Here is an 18,535-nt window from a genome sequence, read left to right on the forward strand (position 1 = left end):
CGATGGCGAGTCGTTCCGCCGCGGACGTTTCAATAACGAAACTCTACAGGAGGAGCATTAATTGCGGATTCGCTCAGCAATATGGGTGTTCCCATTAAGGGAATAAATCATTTGAGATTAGAATAGAGTATATATGTATAGAGCAGCGTGGTCCCGACAAGAGGCAAAGCCGTGTGAGAGAAGCGTGTTGCGAGGCTAGCTATAGCCTAGCCGTTGAGCGAGCGTGCAGTTGAGTCCAGAGTCCGGGAGGACCAGAGCGCTCAGCATTCGGTCGAGAGAGGACTGGATAACTGAGAGACGCTACGGGGACGCTTTGGCTAGGACACGCCGTCGACGCTCCTCGTAAATTACACCGAGAATCAATATCCCCTTCCACCCGAGTTACAGCTTTGAGCGAGGAGAGCTTTTATAGGCCACGCGCGAGTCTCGCGACTATGGCATAAGCTCATGCTCAACCATCTGATTTCCCTGCTGCATTCCTGCATTTCGACCTCTCACGAGGGATTACCCTCAAAGATACCACCGTATTATGAATCATGTTCTCCCTTTAAGCGTAACGCGCGCGCATTATAATTCAACTCCCGTCCTGTCATCCGAGTGCCACCATGCTAATTTCCATATTCTCCCAGTCGCGAAGAATCAATTTTATCCTAATTTATTATGTATGATCCATAGAGTATAGAGAACGGGCAATCATTTTCTCCACCTTTGTCACTTGTAGAAATATCGACGAAACGTTTTGTATACCACGGATAACCATCGAATCTCCTCTATGGGTCCAACTTTGCAGATATTCCTTTCCATTGCAATACGTCACTCTTGCAACACGCAAGTTTCGTGCATTTTTTCATACTTTTTCCCCCAGATGACGAAAGTATTCAAGGTGCAGGGTAAAGTTAGCTGCACATCTTGTATACATATATACTTAATATCCTCTCGCTCCAAATTGCTCTTGTTTCGAAGTTTTTGTTGACAATAAAAAAAGTCCAAGAAGAGTGTAGCGATGAAAAAATGTCCATGGGGAAAACATGCCACTCCTTATTTGTAGGTACACGTAAGCCCCCGATGCAACGAGAATAAAATACAAGTGTAGGAAGCTGCTAGGCTGTGGTATTGTGGAAGCCTGCTAGTTGAAATCCCTTTGGATAAGAGTTGTTTTCCACACGCAGCAAGTTTTTCCAGCTTTAAAATAAATCTGCGTAAGACGGACATGTCTGCTTGTATTGACAAAACGAGTTTTGTGATGTTTGCGTTCGTGGTCGAGTGCCTTCGACACGGCACTCCCTCCCCCCTTCTTTTTTCTTCCCTTTTTCGTACGACAGAGACACGGGTCTGCTGAAATGCGGGTCTTACCACTCGCGCACGCTATCTCTAATAATACTATAATCGTGCTATTTCTACTTATTTCCATTTCTACTTATTCCTATAAAAATACTCTTCGCGTTATTCTAATTTCGTTGGAGGAAAAAAAGAACGGGCCGCGCACTTTAAACGATTTCGCACAAAAAAGTGTTCCACGCGAACCTTCTTTATTCGCAAATTAAAATAAATTTGCATAAGAACGAGTTTTCAAATGAAGTTTCAGTCTCTCCTCCTCTTTCTCTCATTTCTTCTCGAGGTGCTCTATAATTCGAAGGTCGCCCTGCGAGCTCTTATCGATAGCGCTTAAATCACACTCTTCCAATTAGTTCGTTTTGACGTTTAATGAGATGCGCAGCTGCTCTTCGACTTGATCTCGTAGCAAGCTTCTTTCTCATTTTGATAAAGCACTCGGCCTCGCGCGTCCCACGCCGCCGTTCGTTCGAATAAGTTTATAAAAAAGAGAGGAGAAAAAGTGGCAGAGATATCTGGGAAACTGTGCAAGTGACGCGTAACAGCCTAGTGAAATAGCCGTGCAAGATAGTATCTCGCGAGGCGCATGCTCCAACCTGGCACTTTCGATTATAGAAAATATTCCAATTAATAAACGGACGAATCTTTTTCCTTTCTTCCAATCAATGTATGTGCTCATCGTCCATCGAATATTATACTATATTGGAATCTGTTCAAATAATCACCGGTAATCCATAAAATCGATCTGATTATTTCGACTCTTGGATGTATTACGCGCGTATATGATTCACGAGCTCGGCATATCTTACCAATCTCTCGTTTATCTGCTTCTCCAACTAAACTCTGCGAACACTCCGAATCTCAAATGCGATGGAAAAATATTGACGTGAAAAGTGACTTATGCAGGTCCCTAGCTCCGTCTCGTCGTTCGATCGAACGAGCGAAAGAGAGAGAGAGAGAGAGACTTAGATCTCCGAGATCGCGAGATCGGTACGTGGAATTCTTTACCTCTCCTCTTCAAGACACGAGTACTCGATACGGATCGCTTTCGACGCTTCTCGCCATTTACGATCGCAGACCCACCTCGGAATCTTTTGAAAAATTTCATGTCTTTGAGCGATCCGCATTCTAGACGCGAATAGCATCGTTAATGATCTAGAAAGATTTCAGATTAACGAAAATGTCCTTGCATATTATGGTTTTTTTTCGCATTTACAATAAAGCACAGGAGTAACTGCAAATATTTTATGCAAATTTTACAAATGACTGGAAAAATCACAAATCGCTCCACTCGTTAATCATAGTTTTAATTGAAAAAAAAAATGAAAAATGCGCACGCAGCTGAAAACACTTCGTCGAATGTGGCGAAGATTGATTGTTCTTATGTTTTAATTAATATCACTGTTGAATTTTTTATTATTTTGCTCTAAAGCATGAGCAGTGTTGCGAGTAAAACTTTGTTCATTAAAATTTTACTGGTTTGGCTCGCTTCCAATAACAAACATTGGTGTTTTTCCAAAGTGTGAGTTCATGTGTCATTGTTCTTTTGGTAGAATTTTCATTATCTGTTGAATTTCTGGGGCTGCGACTGGTAAAAAATGCTCCAACATATCCAAGGTTTTGACTGATTATCCCATGATTATCGTACTCCACTACCTACCTTCTTGTCGGCCCTCGAGAAATGAGATTATGATGGATCACTTTCGCAGAAAATTTGAGGTCAGCTGCAATTGGCTTTTAAGATATTTGCAGCATCTATCATATACATATAGATACGATTATAATAAAAGTCATTTAAATTCTTAAAACACTTCCTCATTCGTCTACACGAAAAGTCTTTATCTGTGGATGTAAAATTTACTAAAGAAAGTTCGTTTAAAAATATTTACTGACATACCGAAGAGTCACTGTCAGTTGATAAAAGCTTTTATCGATTACGTACTGTTTGATTAAGTTTTTTCCTGTAAAAAGCACAATATATTAAATTAGATTTGTTTACATTTTAGATGAATCTCATATATACGCATAGGGCCTTCAGAAATATCGTACTTCATATTTATAGTGTATAATTTCCCCAGTAGCAAGTGCTGGTTATCGTAGTCTCCGACATTGATTGATCACATCCGTTATGTTCACAATTTTGTAGTAGATGTCTAATAAAAATCTGTATCAGGTCATGCAATGAAGTCCATTAGCTTTTTCTTTTTATAATTTTATAATAATCGCGAGGGAAAGCGACGCGTGATAATTTAACAAAAACCAAAGTGAGCACCGATTATTTTCATTAGTTTGAAGGATTGACATGATTTTTAAACAATATCATGTTTTTCGTGAAGCTGCGGCTCAAGTTAGAACACTTCTTGAAGTATTCAATTCGAAGAGACAGTAAGTATCTATTTGTATAGTAGGGGAGATTTAATAAAAAGATTTTATTAGAAAATAAATGAAAAATGTAATAAGAAAGAAAAGAATTGTAAGTCGAGTGAAGAGAGAAGATGATAAGTGCCAGGGGACATCCGAACTTACCAAAGGTCGCATTACTTTGTGAAATATTATGAAATTGGTCCTAGAGGGAATCCGGAGCAGCTGTGTATACGGTGGTATAACTCAGACACCAATACCGATGCAGCAGCAATTGAAATACCGTCATAGCGTAAATGAGAATTTTTTAGCACTGTAACAATCAGCTTTCCACATCAGCTATTATGTACATAGCACAATATCAGGCAGATGTATACGAGAGCATTACTTTTAATTCATTCAGATAAAACTATAAATTCAACCGATGCAAAATTATTGCAAACGAAAGTTCGGAATACAAGAACCGTATATAGAGTATCAAAATGTTTAAGAAAAGTTTATCGGCAAAGTTGTGAGTAATGTTATGTTACCATAAAAGAGAAAGATCTGCTGTAGCGGAAATGAGAAAAATTATACAGAGTGGATCATCTAGAGAGAGAGAGAAAGAGGGAGAGAGGGGGAGAAATACCAAGAGTATACTAGTAGTTACGTGGACCACACGGAGGGATCTCTGTCAATTACGAAGTCTAATCTGGAGCGTTAATTAGCTCAAATTACAGAAATGCGAAGCTCAATGTAAAGTTTTGATATTGCCAAAGCCACTTTCAGCAATATCCATTGCAACTTACAAATGTGACTCTATCGTGATAAGTAAAAAGCGTATCACTAAGAGCCTCCCTGTGTATATGTGTATATATATATATATATATATATATATATATATAATCACACTTGAACGTCGATACTTTATTCAGCTGATTAACAAGACAGTGTTATAATGGTTTTTTGTTGTCACGTCACGTTACAGTACGCCATGCTGTGTCATTGCATCTCGCATTAAACCACTGTTTATCACATCCTCTTCAACAATCCACCCAACTCTTTTTTTTCAACTCAAGCTTTGAGAGAGAACCGTGCTGGTTGATTCGAGAGAGAACGCTGATCGTTACACAGTATTCAATTCCAGCAGCATTTCTCGAATTTACACGGCTTCCGCTCTGATATTTCACTAAGGCCTCATCGAAATTCCAATCCTCTCATTTTTTTCTCCCTTACTGTAAAATGCCATTTTCAAGATCGTTCATTCCATGGCCAGAATAATACGTTTAGCTATCAGGTCCCTCGTTTTTCTTTGGCTCTTCCACATTTCTCACTATTAAAAATCTGATGATTACAAGAAATTTGTTCGATCCGGTGAAAAGCTGTTAATTGCATGACCAGAGGTTCACTGGAATAAATTGAAATTAATCGATTTACACGATCACAAGCAAATGGTTGAAATGTTACAAGCGTTTTCGTGGAGATTTCCTCAGGTGCATTTTATCCGTGGAAAAATGTGTCTGTGTAAGCGGCTCGCAGTAAACGAAGATGTTATCTTTCGTTTGGATGAATGGAGGGAATGGCTGGAAGAGAAGCATTTGGCGAAAGTGGTCTGGAAGGGATACCGAATGTTACGTTTGGGAGGTTTAAGGTTCAGTTAATTTGACGAGGATAATAGAAGAACTCATTCGGCAGAGGTAAGCTTCAGGACGCGTGCGGGAGAGAGCACGGAAGACACGGGAAAACCATTTGCAGAGTTTTGCAAGTTTTTTTCTTTTCTATCAAGCATTATATCCACAGGCTTCCACCTTTTCTATAGACAGTAAGCGCTCCATTGTTCGGGTACCAGACTTTCAGTACCAACGCTACTGACGATTCTATGCTTGGTTATCGAAGAACAACTATTTTAATGAACATCCTCGTCCACGAAGAAAACATCAAATTAGTGAAGAGTTGGAGGGAAATGGGCGTACGTATTTCAAAAAACTCCTTTGTAGCTGCATTAAAATGGTTCGACAATAAAAGATTTAGTTGCAATTTCGCCCTTGCCCAATTGACAATTGGATCGAGTGTATCACGATTTTACATGATGAAAAGGTCGAGAATATACATATAGTATATTTTATGTAAGCATCTATAATACATTCTTATATGTATGCCTTAAATTTAATAAAAGTATCGATTGTTTTAAATTGCAATAAAAAAACCTCTGGAATCATAATAATTCAAGCTAAACTATATGCTTGTGCAATATATACCAATCAGTAAACAATAGTTGAGCTCGGAACAATAAGTACACGGGAGAATACCGAAGGATGGAAGGTAGATTAAAAACAAAATGAATCTGCAAAAGAAAAAGAAACAAAGATGCACTCACCATTATCCCAAGCTGCTTCCTTGGTTCTTAAAAGAGCAGCCAATCCGATGTTGTCCTTGGGCATAACTCGGTTAAGCATATTATCCGAGCCTTCAGCATTGGCCATCGCCAGTTGATTGAACTCAACTAAGTGTTCCTTGATCAGAGAGAACCTGAAAAATGTTCATTATCCTAATTATCCCTCTTGGCGTATAATCATTGTACCAACAATTCTTATCTTTTTTAACTTTAAGTATAAATTTACAAAGTGCTCGTTACAATTTAACAGGATACTCTTGTAATTAAAAGTGTATATAGTTTTGTGCAGTTATAGTCGTACGTGTCTGCAGCGTAGAAGCGTTAAAAATTGTAGAGAAATTTTAATAAATTTGCGGATTAAAATTTTTTAAAGAAATAAGGTCTATCGAAGAATAAACAAACTAACCTACCCCAACCGCAATGATATTTTCTTGAACAACCAAACCATGTTTTCCTTGGAATCTTTTTGTTTTTCAATCAGCTCCCGTCATGTAATTTTCGTTAATGGTCGGCGAGACTCAATTCCATTGGTAAACGAGGATGGAGCAGAACTTTGCAACTTGGTTGAAATAGGTAAACGATTTTCGTAGAATAAACTTGTAAGCAAGCGTATCACGTGCGCGACGTAGAATACAGACCTCTTCACCGATATGTGTAGCACGTATAAAGCAGAAATATATTCTTCACCGAATCCCCTATTACGGGCCATCACCCTGCCTCCTTCGCGAAACCGTGAACGTGATTGAATCAATGTCACCCGTAGTTGCTCAACATGCATAACTACCCTCGGGGTAAAAGAAACAGATTTGACAGACCTTTCGCGTCGATTTCCAATATAAAAAATAAACGACGATACTCGTGGAGAATATTATACGTCTATATACGCGTTTAGCCCTGTAAGAGATTAGTCGACGAAACCCTGCCATAACATTAGGATCGAATGGACCAAGTTTGCACGAAAAGGTGGAAATTTACCGTCTGATGACGTCACCGCTGTCGACGAAACTAAAACGAAACAGTGACAGCCTATAGCATATCAGCTGGTGGGTGACTGCTGCTGCACTGTCGGTATCCAGCAGAAATACATAGACGGTTTATTATATGATGCAGTGCAGCGCAGTGCAGTAGAGTCTCCCCCCTTATAGCAGGTAACAGAAGCCATTTGTGCAGCAGACCATTTCTGTCCGTATCTTGTTATCCCCTGAGATGCGAGCAACGATATCTAATATTTCCGCGACGCGTTCCTCGCGCTTCCATCTCCGGTTTTAAAGCTTCGAACGAGCTCGCTATCACACGCGGATAATCCCACTTCCTTTGCCTCTCTCGCGCCTCTGATAACCCAGCCATACCAATCCTGACATTAGACCTCTTACCAAGAATTACTTGAGTTTTTCCACCTAACTGAGATAGCAGCGATTATTCATCCCACACCATCTTCTCAATTTCTCTCCTCGACTCTCTCTCTCTCTCTCTCTCTCTCTCTCTGCCAGCTATTATTCTGTATCCATAAATTGCTATTTTAATCAGATCTTCGAGAGTTCTACCGAGCAGTCGGCCATAATATTATACAGACCCAGAACAGATTAATGTTTCATTAAAAGAGGCCATTTTTCAAGATATTCTGCTTTATATGCCAGGATAAATACAAGCTTAAGCGTTCGTTAGATATACCGTTGCTGAAAGAGAGAGAGAGAGAGAAAGAGAGAGTGGTACTTCCACCCTCTTGTACAGTACACCTTCGGACTCTAAAACTGTCAAGATGACAGAACTGCCTCCAAAAAGCCACAAGACGCAGAGGTGTCGCGTGATTCCAACCAGGCGTTGTGAACATCGTTAGAGGTAAATAATAATAGCTCCTTTTACGGTAATGACTGTCGGGCTCTTCGCGATTCGTTCCGCTCGAACTTGCAGCCTTTAGTAACGTTACCTCACGACCATACTGCCACGATACATGCGTGAATCTTCGGACCTGACATGTTTATTAGTAATAGTATTTCAGTGGTTGCTGCATTTCATGGTTTTGCGCAATCTTGTTTCAAATGGAACTTTGTAATTTTACACCCAGAACAGAATTGAGCTTAAAGCTATTTCGCCAAACAACGACTGCTCTTTATTATCGAATAACTTTATGGATCATAAATGTAAATTATTAATTCGGGAATAAAAACTGCAAATGCCATAAATATGATTCTAGCACATTATTTGGATTAGAGCATAACGTAATAAATTAAAGGCTTAAGGGAGGTTTGTAGAAAATCTTCCACGGTATGTATTATTATGTATATCGTACGTGTGTCCAGCCATTTGCTATTGATTAAAGGTAACGGGATTTCTTTGGTGCCAGAGCGAGGAACGCCGTATTTTACGTAACACAACACTGACAATTAGTCCAAAGTCTCGTAGTAGATTTTAGAGTTGGCCGTGTTGCGCGCGGTTGATACAGTCTCCTCTCTCATACAAAACCACTTGAAATACAGCAGAGAACCACTGGCAAAACGTGATTAATCAATTACCGGACATTATTTATACATTAGCTTCTATCAACGTGTTTGTATCTATTGCGGATTAAAAAGCGATTTTTGTTAGAAACAATTTTTTTCTCATTTTTGAAAAATGAATTTTTTGATAAATCACGAAGGGAAAATAACTTTTAATCGATTCCCTCGTTTTCCTGAATATTCCTGTAAAAAATTGATAGCTTAAAACTCGGAATGGCATATACATATTTCGTTCACATACCTATATAGAACACGTACAGATATCCAAAGGTATAATATTTGTCAATACAGATTGCCACGACGAACATTGGAACTTTAGACATACATTCACGATTGATTATATACAGAGTGTATTATACCGGATGTGTAACTTTGATGAAAATACGTTAGTATATACATATAATATAGATATGTATGTGGAAAACATTTGTGTTTGGGACTTTAGTCATAAAGGAGAGGATTGCAGAGGGAGCATACGCATAGAACGTAACGCTAGGAGGCATTAAATCGGTTGTTGTAGCTTGATAGCTGCGGGTTTCGGGCCACTCGAGTAACAAACATCACCAACAAGCGTGCGCCGAGCATTATGTCACGATGTTCCAAATAAGCATTGCGCACTCCAAATAGATATCCTCCGATTCTGATAAAGCATATGCGATGATTAATGCCTCTACAGTCGTACACGCGTTTACGCACTAGCTGCGCGATGCATTTTCATCACGCTCCAGTAAAATCCCGGCATAATTTACATTTAACAGCTACCACTTTGTTCCTGCGCAAAAAACCAATAAGCTCCCAAATAGCAAAATTTTATTTAATACTTTATCTCGTTAACCGATAGTAATACCTTGATGGTTACTCGTTAAGCGTAAAAGAGTCTTATTGGATAAAAAAAAATCACCGACCCATAAAGTAAATTTAAAATACAAATTATATATAATCCTAGCATATACTCAAGATTTGGAATTTATACGCTTTGATTTCACTGGTCTTTGGGTGTCGTTGCTGATTAAACGTGCATTGTGCGGAATGATATAATTGATCTTAATTTAAAACAATGAAAATTTATATACAAAAAATAGTTATTTGCTTTTGGACAATATGTAACACGGTATCGATAAATTGTCATAAAATGTGGTAGCTATTTGACATGGTATTGAAAATTCATGATATTCGATGTATTGACGTAGACAGTTTATAAATAGCCTTTCGGTTTATTAACACACATATTTTTAGGCTGTGAGTGAAAATAGAGCAAAGGCACAGGATGCCCGGTTGACCTGTCAATGACGCGACAGATAAATACGCTAAAAATATATGCTAAAAATTTACCTAAGTATCGGAGGAAAACTCGAGAAGTGACGAGCAAATAAACACAAGTGCAGAAATGATTTCCGCTCGTTTAAACCGACGTCAAAAGATAGAGCTACCTGTACGTAAACGCACGAAACGCTCTATCGTGTGCCAAATTAACTTTATAGTATAATTTATGCTTCGATTTTTACATTTCTTTCTTCTCGTTGTAAACAAATTACACATTATCACAAGTCAGTTTATTTATTGGACAATAAATTTAGCATGAAACATTACGACAAACACGCAGGATCACGTGTGCTGAGTAAATGTTTGTAAAGACCAAAATCTGTTAGTCGGTTAAATCGAGAATGGTAAAATTATAAGCAAAAATTGATCGTCATTTCTAAATTTGGTAAACAAATACAAATATTTGATTATCCCAACATCGGTTACCGAGATAAATATTAAGAACATGTAGTATTCAGAGAAAACAAACCAATAAAACCTATGCTGAAATGTTGAAAAAACTAATTTTAGGTTGTAAATAAAATATACATTTACTCTGAGCGGGTTAACATGTGTGAAATAAAAATTTTTCCGCAAAAATGTATTCGTAAGACGAGTCTCGCTTAACTATCTCATTTTCACGACAACGTGGTTCGAATGATCGAGGTTTTGCTGTATACAGTGTAATCTTTAGAGAACTTTGAACTTTTGACAAGTATCGAACAAAGTTTTGAGTGGCTTAAAAATCTTGTCCGGTGGAATATATCGCTTACTGTGTGTCTGTGTGTTAATTAGTTGATTGACTTTTTGGTCGTCAACAATGATGGATCCTCGGTCGATTAATTACTCAAAATAAACAGGAACATTCTTACGCGATAGCCCATCATAAACCGGTTAGGTATATACTGTTGGGAAATCCGTGTGAGTGAATGGCAACCCCTATTATAAACGGTGGACAAAATGTTAATAAATTTTCAATTACGATTATTTGACGTGGCATTACTGAATATCGATTTGCTATAATGGTAATTGCGCGATTTGATCAATTGACTAATGTACCGGTTGAATCGGTTATAAATAATGAAACGTGCAAGGACTAATATCCAGCAAATGCAATATAACACAATGCATAATATTCTATCAACGGATAATTATTGTTCAATAACAAATCTATACTATGAATTCAATATATTAGCGTTTATCGAGCGAAAATAATGCAACTAACATCATAAATCACAATTTATTACATGCTACTGGTGCTTGAGAACTCGTAGAAAATTGATAATAAAATAAATGGGAGTTACGTACTTGGCAGTTCTGAAAAAGATAGCGCAGCCGTCAACGTATTTACGATCATTTTCCGCCATAGTTTTTGCGCGAGATTTTGGTGAGAAAATTCCATCGTATCCATCGTGCTTCAATTCGGGCAGGAAGAAATTGTAAAATTGGTCAGTTTCGACTTCTTGCAGGCTGATAAGGTCAGCTGCGTAGTGCCGTAACTCGTCCAGTATTCCTTTTTTCCGATACTCCCAGTCAAGTGCCCAGCTTGGACAATAACCATACATCTGCCTGGTTGCGTATTTGTCGCACAGTACGTTGTAACACATTACTGTGAATATACCTGAAATAAAAAAGCAATTTTTCAAATTTTCTTCAAACTGACATAAAATTGATTTCAATATTGACATATGGTATTATTGTACACTTCGCTGCAACGAATGATTCCCAAATAGGAAAATCCGCTACTTTTATAACCTGCCATTTTCACTAAACTTATACATATATTTATCGTGTAAAAATTTTACTTTTATAAATAAATTCTTCAATTATTATTGAATACAATTACGTGTCCTTTTTTTTTCTTTATAAGGAGAGAGAAGAGGAAATGGAAGACTAGCAAAATATAGGTTGTACCTTATTACGGAAAAATCACTGCACACACTACTGTACATAATAATAAATATAAGAGAACTGTGCAGATATTCGTTGGAAGAATATTTCTGCAGGTTCAAGCAAATGATGAATAAAAATACGTGTAACTCAAGAGAATCCTTTCTCTTCATCGAATCGACTCTTAATTAAGTGTAGGCGAGTTAAATCCGAATAACCAAACTAGTACGATGAATCATCGTGTTGCTGCAAAGGAAGGACGTTGTCATAAGAGGATCAACATAAAATGAGCTGTCTCCTTAAAATCAGACGTTGCCTGTATAAATTTCAAATCCTGCTAGCCTGATCTCACACAAGTGCAACAATAACTGTATATGTACAACGAAGATAGCGAGATCCGACTCGCTGCAAGCAAGCATCCATTTATCACCGATTGAATTTTGAACACGATTAGCTTGGTAGATTTTACTGGCTGGCGGATGAATCGCTTGGCCGAAAAATAGGAAAAATAGCAAGAGTTTTAAATGCGAGCAGTGCAACAGCGAGGGGTCATTACTTAACCGTAAAATTAGAAAGAGTAAAATTGTAGTTAGAGACGAAGGATGCGTGAGACTGATCGATAGTAGGAAACGCTACATAGTATATATACCGTTAATTCAAAGGATGAGCGTATCGTATCGGACGGTTTGCCTTAGGATTGACCGGATCTTCGGGAAAAACAGGTGGGATTTTCATCGAGCGCTTTTGTCGATACGTTGGAACTAATTTCAACAGGGTTCAGCGATAGACGGACGAGTTCAAGCCCGGTAAATCAGTGGTTCGATTACTGGTGAACTGGTGGTAGGTTGCGAAGAGGGGAGGGGAGGGGCAGAGAGTGTAAATAATTGAGGTGCAGTATCTGCCGCAATCCAATAACGTATACACGAATCTAGGCACACTGTGTAGTAGTCGCCCTATTCCGAACGCCAAGGACGCCTTTGACCCCGTTCCTCTTCCGTTCCATTCCACATTCGCATCCCATTCCTTGTCACGCTATACCCCCCTCATACACCAACCAAGCCACCATCTTATTCAACTCCGTTCCATTCTATTCAATAGCCGCTTCTCTGCTCGCTGCACGCGCATCCCAGACTCGATTGCTTTAACAAGCTAACGCCGCTTAATCAGATTTTATACTCGAATATTCACCATTCTTCTCCTCTACTATCATACCCGCACGCTGCTTCGTGAAATCGTCTTTCGAGTTATCCACCTCTCTCTCTCTCTCTCTCTCTCTCTCTCTTCTTTACCTTCAAACAAAAGACGAACGTTAATTCATCGATGAACGACAATACCACGTTAGAGGGAGAGAGAGGGTTTTAATTGATCAAACAATAAAAACGCGTAGATTAGTATTATCGCGCGAAATTACGTTCTAAAATACATAAGTTTAAAGCTGTAATTTGTGCTTCAATAACGAATTAACCTTGTCGGTTATTAGCACGGTCAATCAAACTCTTCTTTTTTTCATAAGAAACTTCCTGGTGGATCGATAACAGTAAAAAATGTAAAATCGAACAGGTGGTAGCAGCGTTTAACGATCAACGCTGTTTTTTTAGGCGGAAGTCTTTTATTTTGCACGGTTGATCTTTCAACGGGTCTCTATGCACGCACGCGTTTGTCTCTTCTCTCGCGTGTACCGGATAAGCCACTTTTGATATTATCCTTTGACCCGCATCCTTGGCAAGGCCAGTCGCTATACGTATTCACATCAACGCGCATCAATTATCGTGCCTGAGATAGTAGCAAGAGGTGCACAATCATTATAGCGTGCATGTAAGGCAGCTTTGAAAAAAATCTGACTAATCCACGAGCCGACCCTTATTATCTGGATATTCAGGTTTTGTTCGCGTATGAACGTGAAAAAACAAATGGTATAAGTTTCGTATAAGAAATAAAAATTAATAGTTGATGTCCAACTAGAATGAGTAAACTGCGTACAAACAAATTTCCCGAATATGATGCTACTTCTCTGAGCGTAATAATTAGCCCTCGAATCAAGGGAAAATTTTGAAGAGGCCTTTTATTGCAATTTGAATAATTAATGGACTTGTAATTTTTAAGTTACAATGGTTGCTCAAACGCAGTCTCCAAAGTCAGACTGTTATTCGCCATCGAAAACTATATATCGCCTGAACTGCTTATCCTTCCGCTCATCGACAGACTGCCATATGTAATCTCGACGTTTGATTCTTCCACCAGAACCAAACCACTTTTGATAGATCGACCTTTGCTTGTCAAAGGTCCTGCAGGTGAACTCCAGAGAGAAATGAGATTGCTTACTCAAATGTTGAGGCACTGGGACAGATCCCGACCTGGATTTCAAAAGTGAACGAAAAAAGTGGATGATGATGATATCGTTAAACCGCTAACTTAAAATTATGTTCTCCGCACGTACTTTTAAAGAGTATTAAAGAATTGACCAACTATCATCGATTTTCCCTCTAATTCAATTCTTAATCTCCCAAACGATACTAATTGATTCAAATCTATTCAATTTGTAGAAAAACGAACGAAATGTAGTTTTCGAATCCCTCAAACAGGTTTTAACAGTTAAAATTTACACCATGTCAGTATTCGTTTTAGTTGTTCATTTTCTCGGGTTGATGATAGATCTGAACATTTCTATAAAAATTAACATCAAAGAAATGTGGTATTTTTTCATAAATTTCGAGGTAACGCTTCTTAGAGAGAGACTAATGTTGTAGAAATTTTAAGGACAAGCAGAGTTCTTTGTATTATCGCGAACAGCGAAATCTCTTGTTTATTGTCATAACCACAAACATTACTATTATCGTTTCTGTCATCGTGGAAACTAGGGGACTATCGTCAAGTGTAATCTCGCGGACGGAAGTACGTACATGCACTTATTATATATATATATATAGCTAGGAGCACTTGATAAGTGGATATGTAAAGATTCGTGCCCGCCAGCCAAAACTTCTCCTCCCGTCTTCAATTTATATTATTACTTGGAGCTCTCTTCTTACTTTCTCTTGGAAACTTTATACAATTATACTATTTTTCTCCTTTTCAATGAGGAGGGAAAACTTTTCAAATAAAAACCCCTTCGACGCGCTGTAAACGAAAATCCTTACTTTCCCGGCTGTAACGATAAGGATAATTATGCCCTCCACTCTCCATTGCGAGACACCGAAGTACAGTCCGTTCATTTTCCCCTTTATAGTGCCACTTTCTTCTATATATCCCGAGACGAATACAAAGATCAAAATCTAATTAAAGTTTGAGTTATCGCGATTGCCTATAAATCGTGTTTAACGTCAATAGGATGTCACGCTTGAGTCGTAATTTCCTTGATACCTTGACATGCGAAAGCATTAACCGTCAGTCATCCTTCAATTTTCCTATATTCGTTAAAATTTTAAGCTTCGCCAGTGTTGAGCAGAGAAATTGGCTTTCGTAATAGCGATGACACTTTAAAATGAAATCTTCAAAAGCGATATAAAGGAAAGTGTCAGGTAGTTTATGGAATTATTATTTGCGAGGATATGGTACATCTATATACATATGTATGTATATATTTGCGAATATTGCGGGGAGGCGATATAGTATAGTCGACACGCGCCCGAGTCTCTTAAGAGGCAGTTTTTTTCAGTCGTTAAAAGGAGACGGTGCGCGAGTAACGCAACGTATTATGCTGGTTACACCCGAGTGAATTTATAAACCCGGAAGGACGATAAAAGAGGAGTCTCCGCTTTATTATTCGGTTCGGGTCGAGACGCGTATTTCGATCTATTTTGCCACGGCACAATTGCGCCTGGTCCCGATAAAGCAACGCGAGCCGGTAAAGTATGCATCTTTGGCCCGAGATAAGTGGCCGTCGAGAACCGAGAATCCGTGTTAAGTGCTCGCGAGGCGTGGTGCTTGTGTTGCGCTTCTTACGTACGATCATACTCGCTTCTTGCTGCAATTTTTTCAGACAGAGTGAGAGAGAGCACTAACGGTCCTCGTACATTACATATAGTTGCAGCAAAGCACACCCATAAGCCCCAGAAAACTAGTAAATGCTCTTTCTTTTTCATGTCACTCTAAACGTTAAGATGAATCCTAAAGAAACGAGCAAATCCATTATATAATACCGATTTTCTGCCAGTGTTTTCAACCCTCGATCAACGACTTTTTCACTATAGTCGTTCTAAAACTCGTTAATGCATCTGCCATTGAACTTTATCATAGCCATTATTTTTATTCTTGCTAAATAATTTCAAGGTGATTCGATCGTTTCCATCAGTTGCGCGCGCGCGCGCGCGTGTGTGTGTGTGTGTGCGAAATGCTATTTTCCGTCTACTATTGTCAGAGTGTTTGTTTTTAACAAGAGATGAGATTATCAGAGCTCAAACGGGAAACGATGCCCCTGCGCGTGGTATAACCATTCGCGATAACCTTTGATACTAATGGGGGGAAAAAACGCCCCGTATAATATGCTGCCTTTGCATATCTCACCTTTCAAAGTTTACTTCCTGCATGGATTTTTCGTACTGAAGCACTTGATCAATACAAACGGAAACTATTTATCACGGTAAGCGTGCATTGATTCACCGCGCTTTAAATAATTCAATGCCTTTGCACTGATTAATCAGGTATCCCTCTCATTCATATCCAATCAACGTCAAGTCTCGGCTGAAAAAGAGATACATTTCTTTTGAATTGCTACCTAACAGGATTCTTAGGAGAAAATGTTGCATTTCCTCATGACTTTGATCTATTTTTGTTACTCTCAACCACCAGTATGAAACTACTAAGGATATGAGAGAGAGAGAGAGAGAGGGTCATTTTCTTTTACTCGCAAACCCGTGGAAAAATGAAAGGATGAAAGATAACGCGAGTTCAATGAAACTATCCGGACGTTACAGGATAATCAATTTTTGCTATTTCATTGGGGCAAACATCTTGTTAAGTAAAGTCGTTGATAGGGGTTGACCGGACTCAGTGATATTAGAAGAGGCGCTTCTAAGACCGTCGTTGGTGGATTAAATTTTCCGATAATCGAGGGGAAATTTCACTGGAGCCACTGATGTAGAGAAACACGAAAGAAGCCTTGAAATTTCAACGGAAATAATACAACATTGAATTTCACTTAACAAAGCGTGAAGCCTCAGTTTCATGTCTCGATGCAATAATTCTTTTTCCTTCTGGCAAACGATAATTAATTTTAAAAGTTTAACAATTTAATCAAATAATTTCCACAACAATTTAAACCACGTAAATTGATACAACATAGCTTCGAGTCTGGTTTAATTTTTTTCTCAATATTTCTGATATTTATTTCTCGCATAAAGCAGTTATTGGAGAAAGTGGTTTATTTTCTACGAGCACTTTTGTTTGGTACGACGGTATCGGGCTTCATCTGTAAACACAGCATTTCCGCATTATGGGGTGCCACCGCAAAGATATAATCTGATCCGGCGATGTAATAATAGATACTGCGCCAAAGAGCGAATGTCGCATTTATTATCTTGTCCTTTAACACATTAACCGATAGGTTCACGACTAACGGACTCTTATTGTTTCCGGTAATTGATATTAAGTACTATAAGCCGTATAATCCACACAGGACATTGCCACCATGAAGTGAATTCTTGCACGTCGTTTCCTGTTTGCCATGTGACTACATTGGCAGTAAAAATATTTTTTTATAACTTACCTAATAATAGAGTACTCGGTAAAAGTATACCCTTTGTTATAAGCGAAAAAAAGACAAGCTATTGCAAGAAGGGAGAGAGAGAGAGAGAGGAGAGAGAACCCCTTGAGGGTCCGCGTTATTTTTAATAAGTAATCAAATATAATTGATCAGACGAGTCGAGCTGAAATGAGACAATATTTGGCAAATTGATCCCACTACTGTTTGAAATGCTGAAGTACTAGGACAAAAAATTTCTAATAAGAGAAGAGGGGAAGGAGAAAAGACGGAGGCGAACAAAATTGGTAAGATAAGGTAGAAAAGTTTTGGGTGAGGGTGGTGTATGGTGATTGGTGTTTGCAAAATTTAGGTGAAAATTTTTCAGGTGTGTAAGTTAGATGCGCGTAGAAGTTGAACGTTTGAGCAAAAGAGGAAAGGAGGAGGGGAGGGAGGGAGGGGAGGGGGGGGTGGAAGCAACAAGGTAACATTCGCTAGTCGTAAAGTGAAGTTGCACGCAAGTGCCCTGGGCACGGTTGTCGGCAAACACAGCTCGAGAATACGGACGGAGGAGCTTCGCCTTCAGCTTCAATGTGCAGTGCGGAGGCAGTCAGCTTGTTAATCACTTTCATCTGCAAAGTGTTTATGCGCGCGCAGCAATATGCAGTAGCAATAGTATTGCCCTCGAGCCTGACGAATGCCTTCAGGAGACTCCTTGTATCTGTTTCTCCTTGTCTTTCCACCACCACCACCACCACCACCACCCCCCCCCACCCAACCCTCTCCGCCTCCCCCTTATACACACCGACTTACCTGTCTATTTACATTCGCAAACTTGCTATTTCCGCTCACAATTAATTACGCCCATTGTACGCGAGGCAATTAACGTCTTTGTCCTCAGAGTTGCCAGTCCGACATTTCCCAATTCGCAGAGCGGTCTCCCATAAACCCATCGTTCTCCACGCAACCTTGTTACCTTCTTCTCACATACGTCGTATTTCGAATGGTTCGGAAGGCAACTTTATTCTCTTTTCGCTTGTAAAATCTCGCTATTATAACAGAATCAATAATGCTGGTCTTTCTTTGCATAAAATATAAGTA

The 18,535-nt window shown here is 38.9% G+C and overlaps 1 protein-coding gene across 2 annotated transcripts in view; it reads right to left on the bottom strand.

The window, feature by feature from the left end:
* Positions 1-18,535, bottom strand: part of twin (CCR4-NOT transcription complex subunit 6-like twin) — a 340,886-nt gene that overhangs the window by 7,676 nt on the left and 314,675 nt on the right. For both annotated transcript variants that reach the window (XM_066724900.1, XM_066724901.1), the window contains 2 exons: positions 11,176-11,488; positions 6,050-6,201 (listed from right to left, as the gene is read on the bottom strand). In XM_066724900.1, the coding sequence (XP_066580997.1) occupies positions 6,050-6,201; positions 11,176-11,488 (465 nt within the window). The remainder of the gene's footprint in view (positions 1-6,049; positions 6,202-11,175; positions 11,489-18,535) is intronic.

This window comes from Prorops nasuta, unplaced genomic scaffold (assembly GCF_024137725.1).
Source record: "Prorops nasuta isolate Cenicafe-Biocafe unplaced genomic scaffold, Cenicafe_Pnas_1.2 PNAS00003, whole genome shotgun sequence".
NCBI lineage: Eukaryota > Metazoa > Arthropoda > Insecta > Hymenoptera > Bethylidae > Prorops > Prorops nasuta.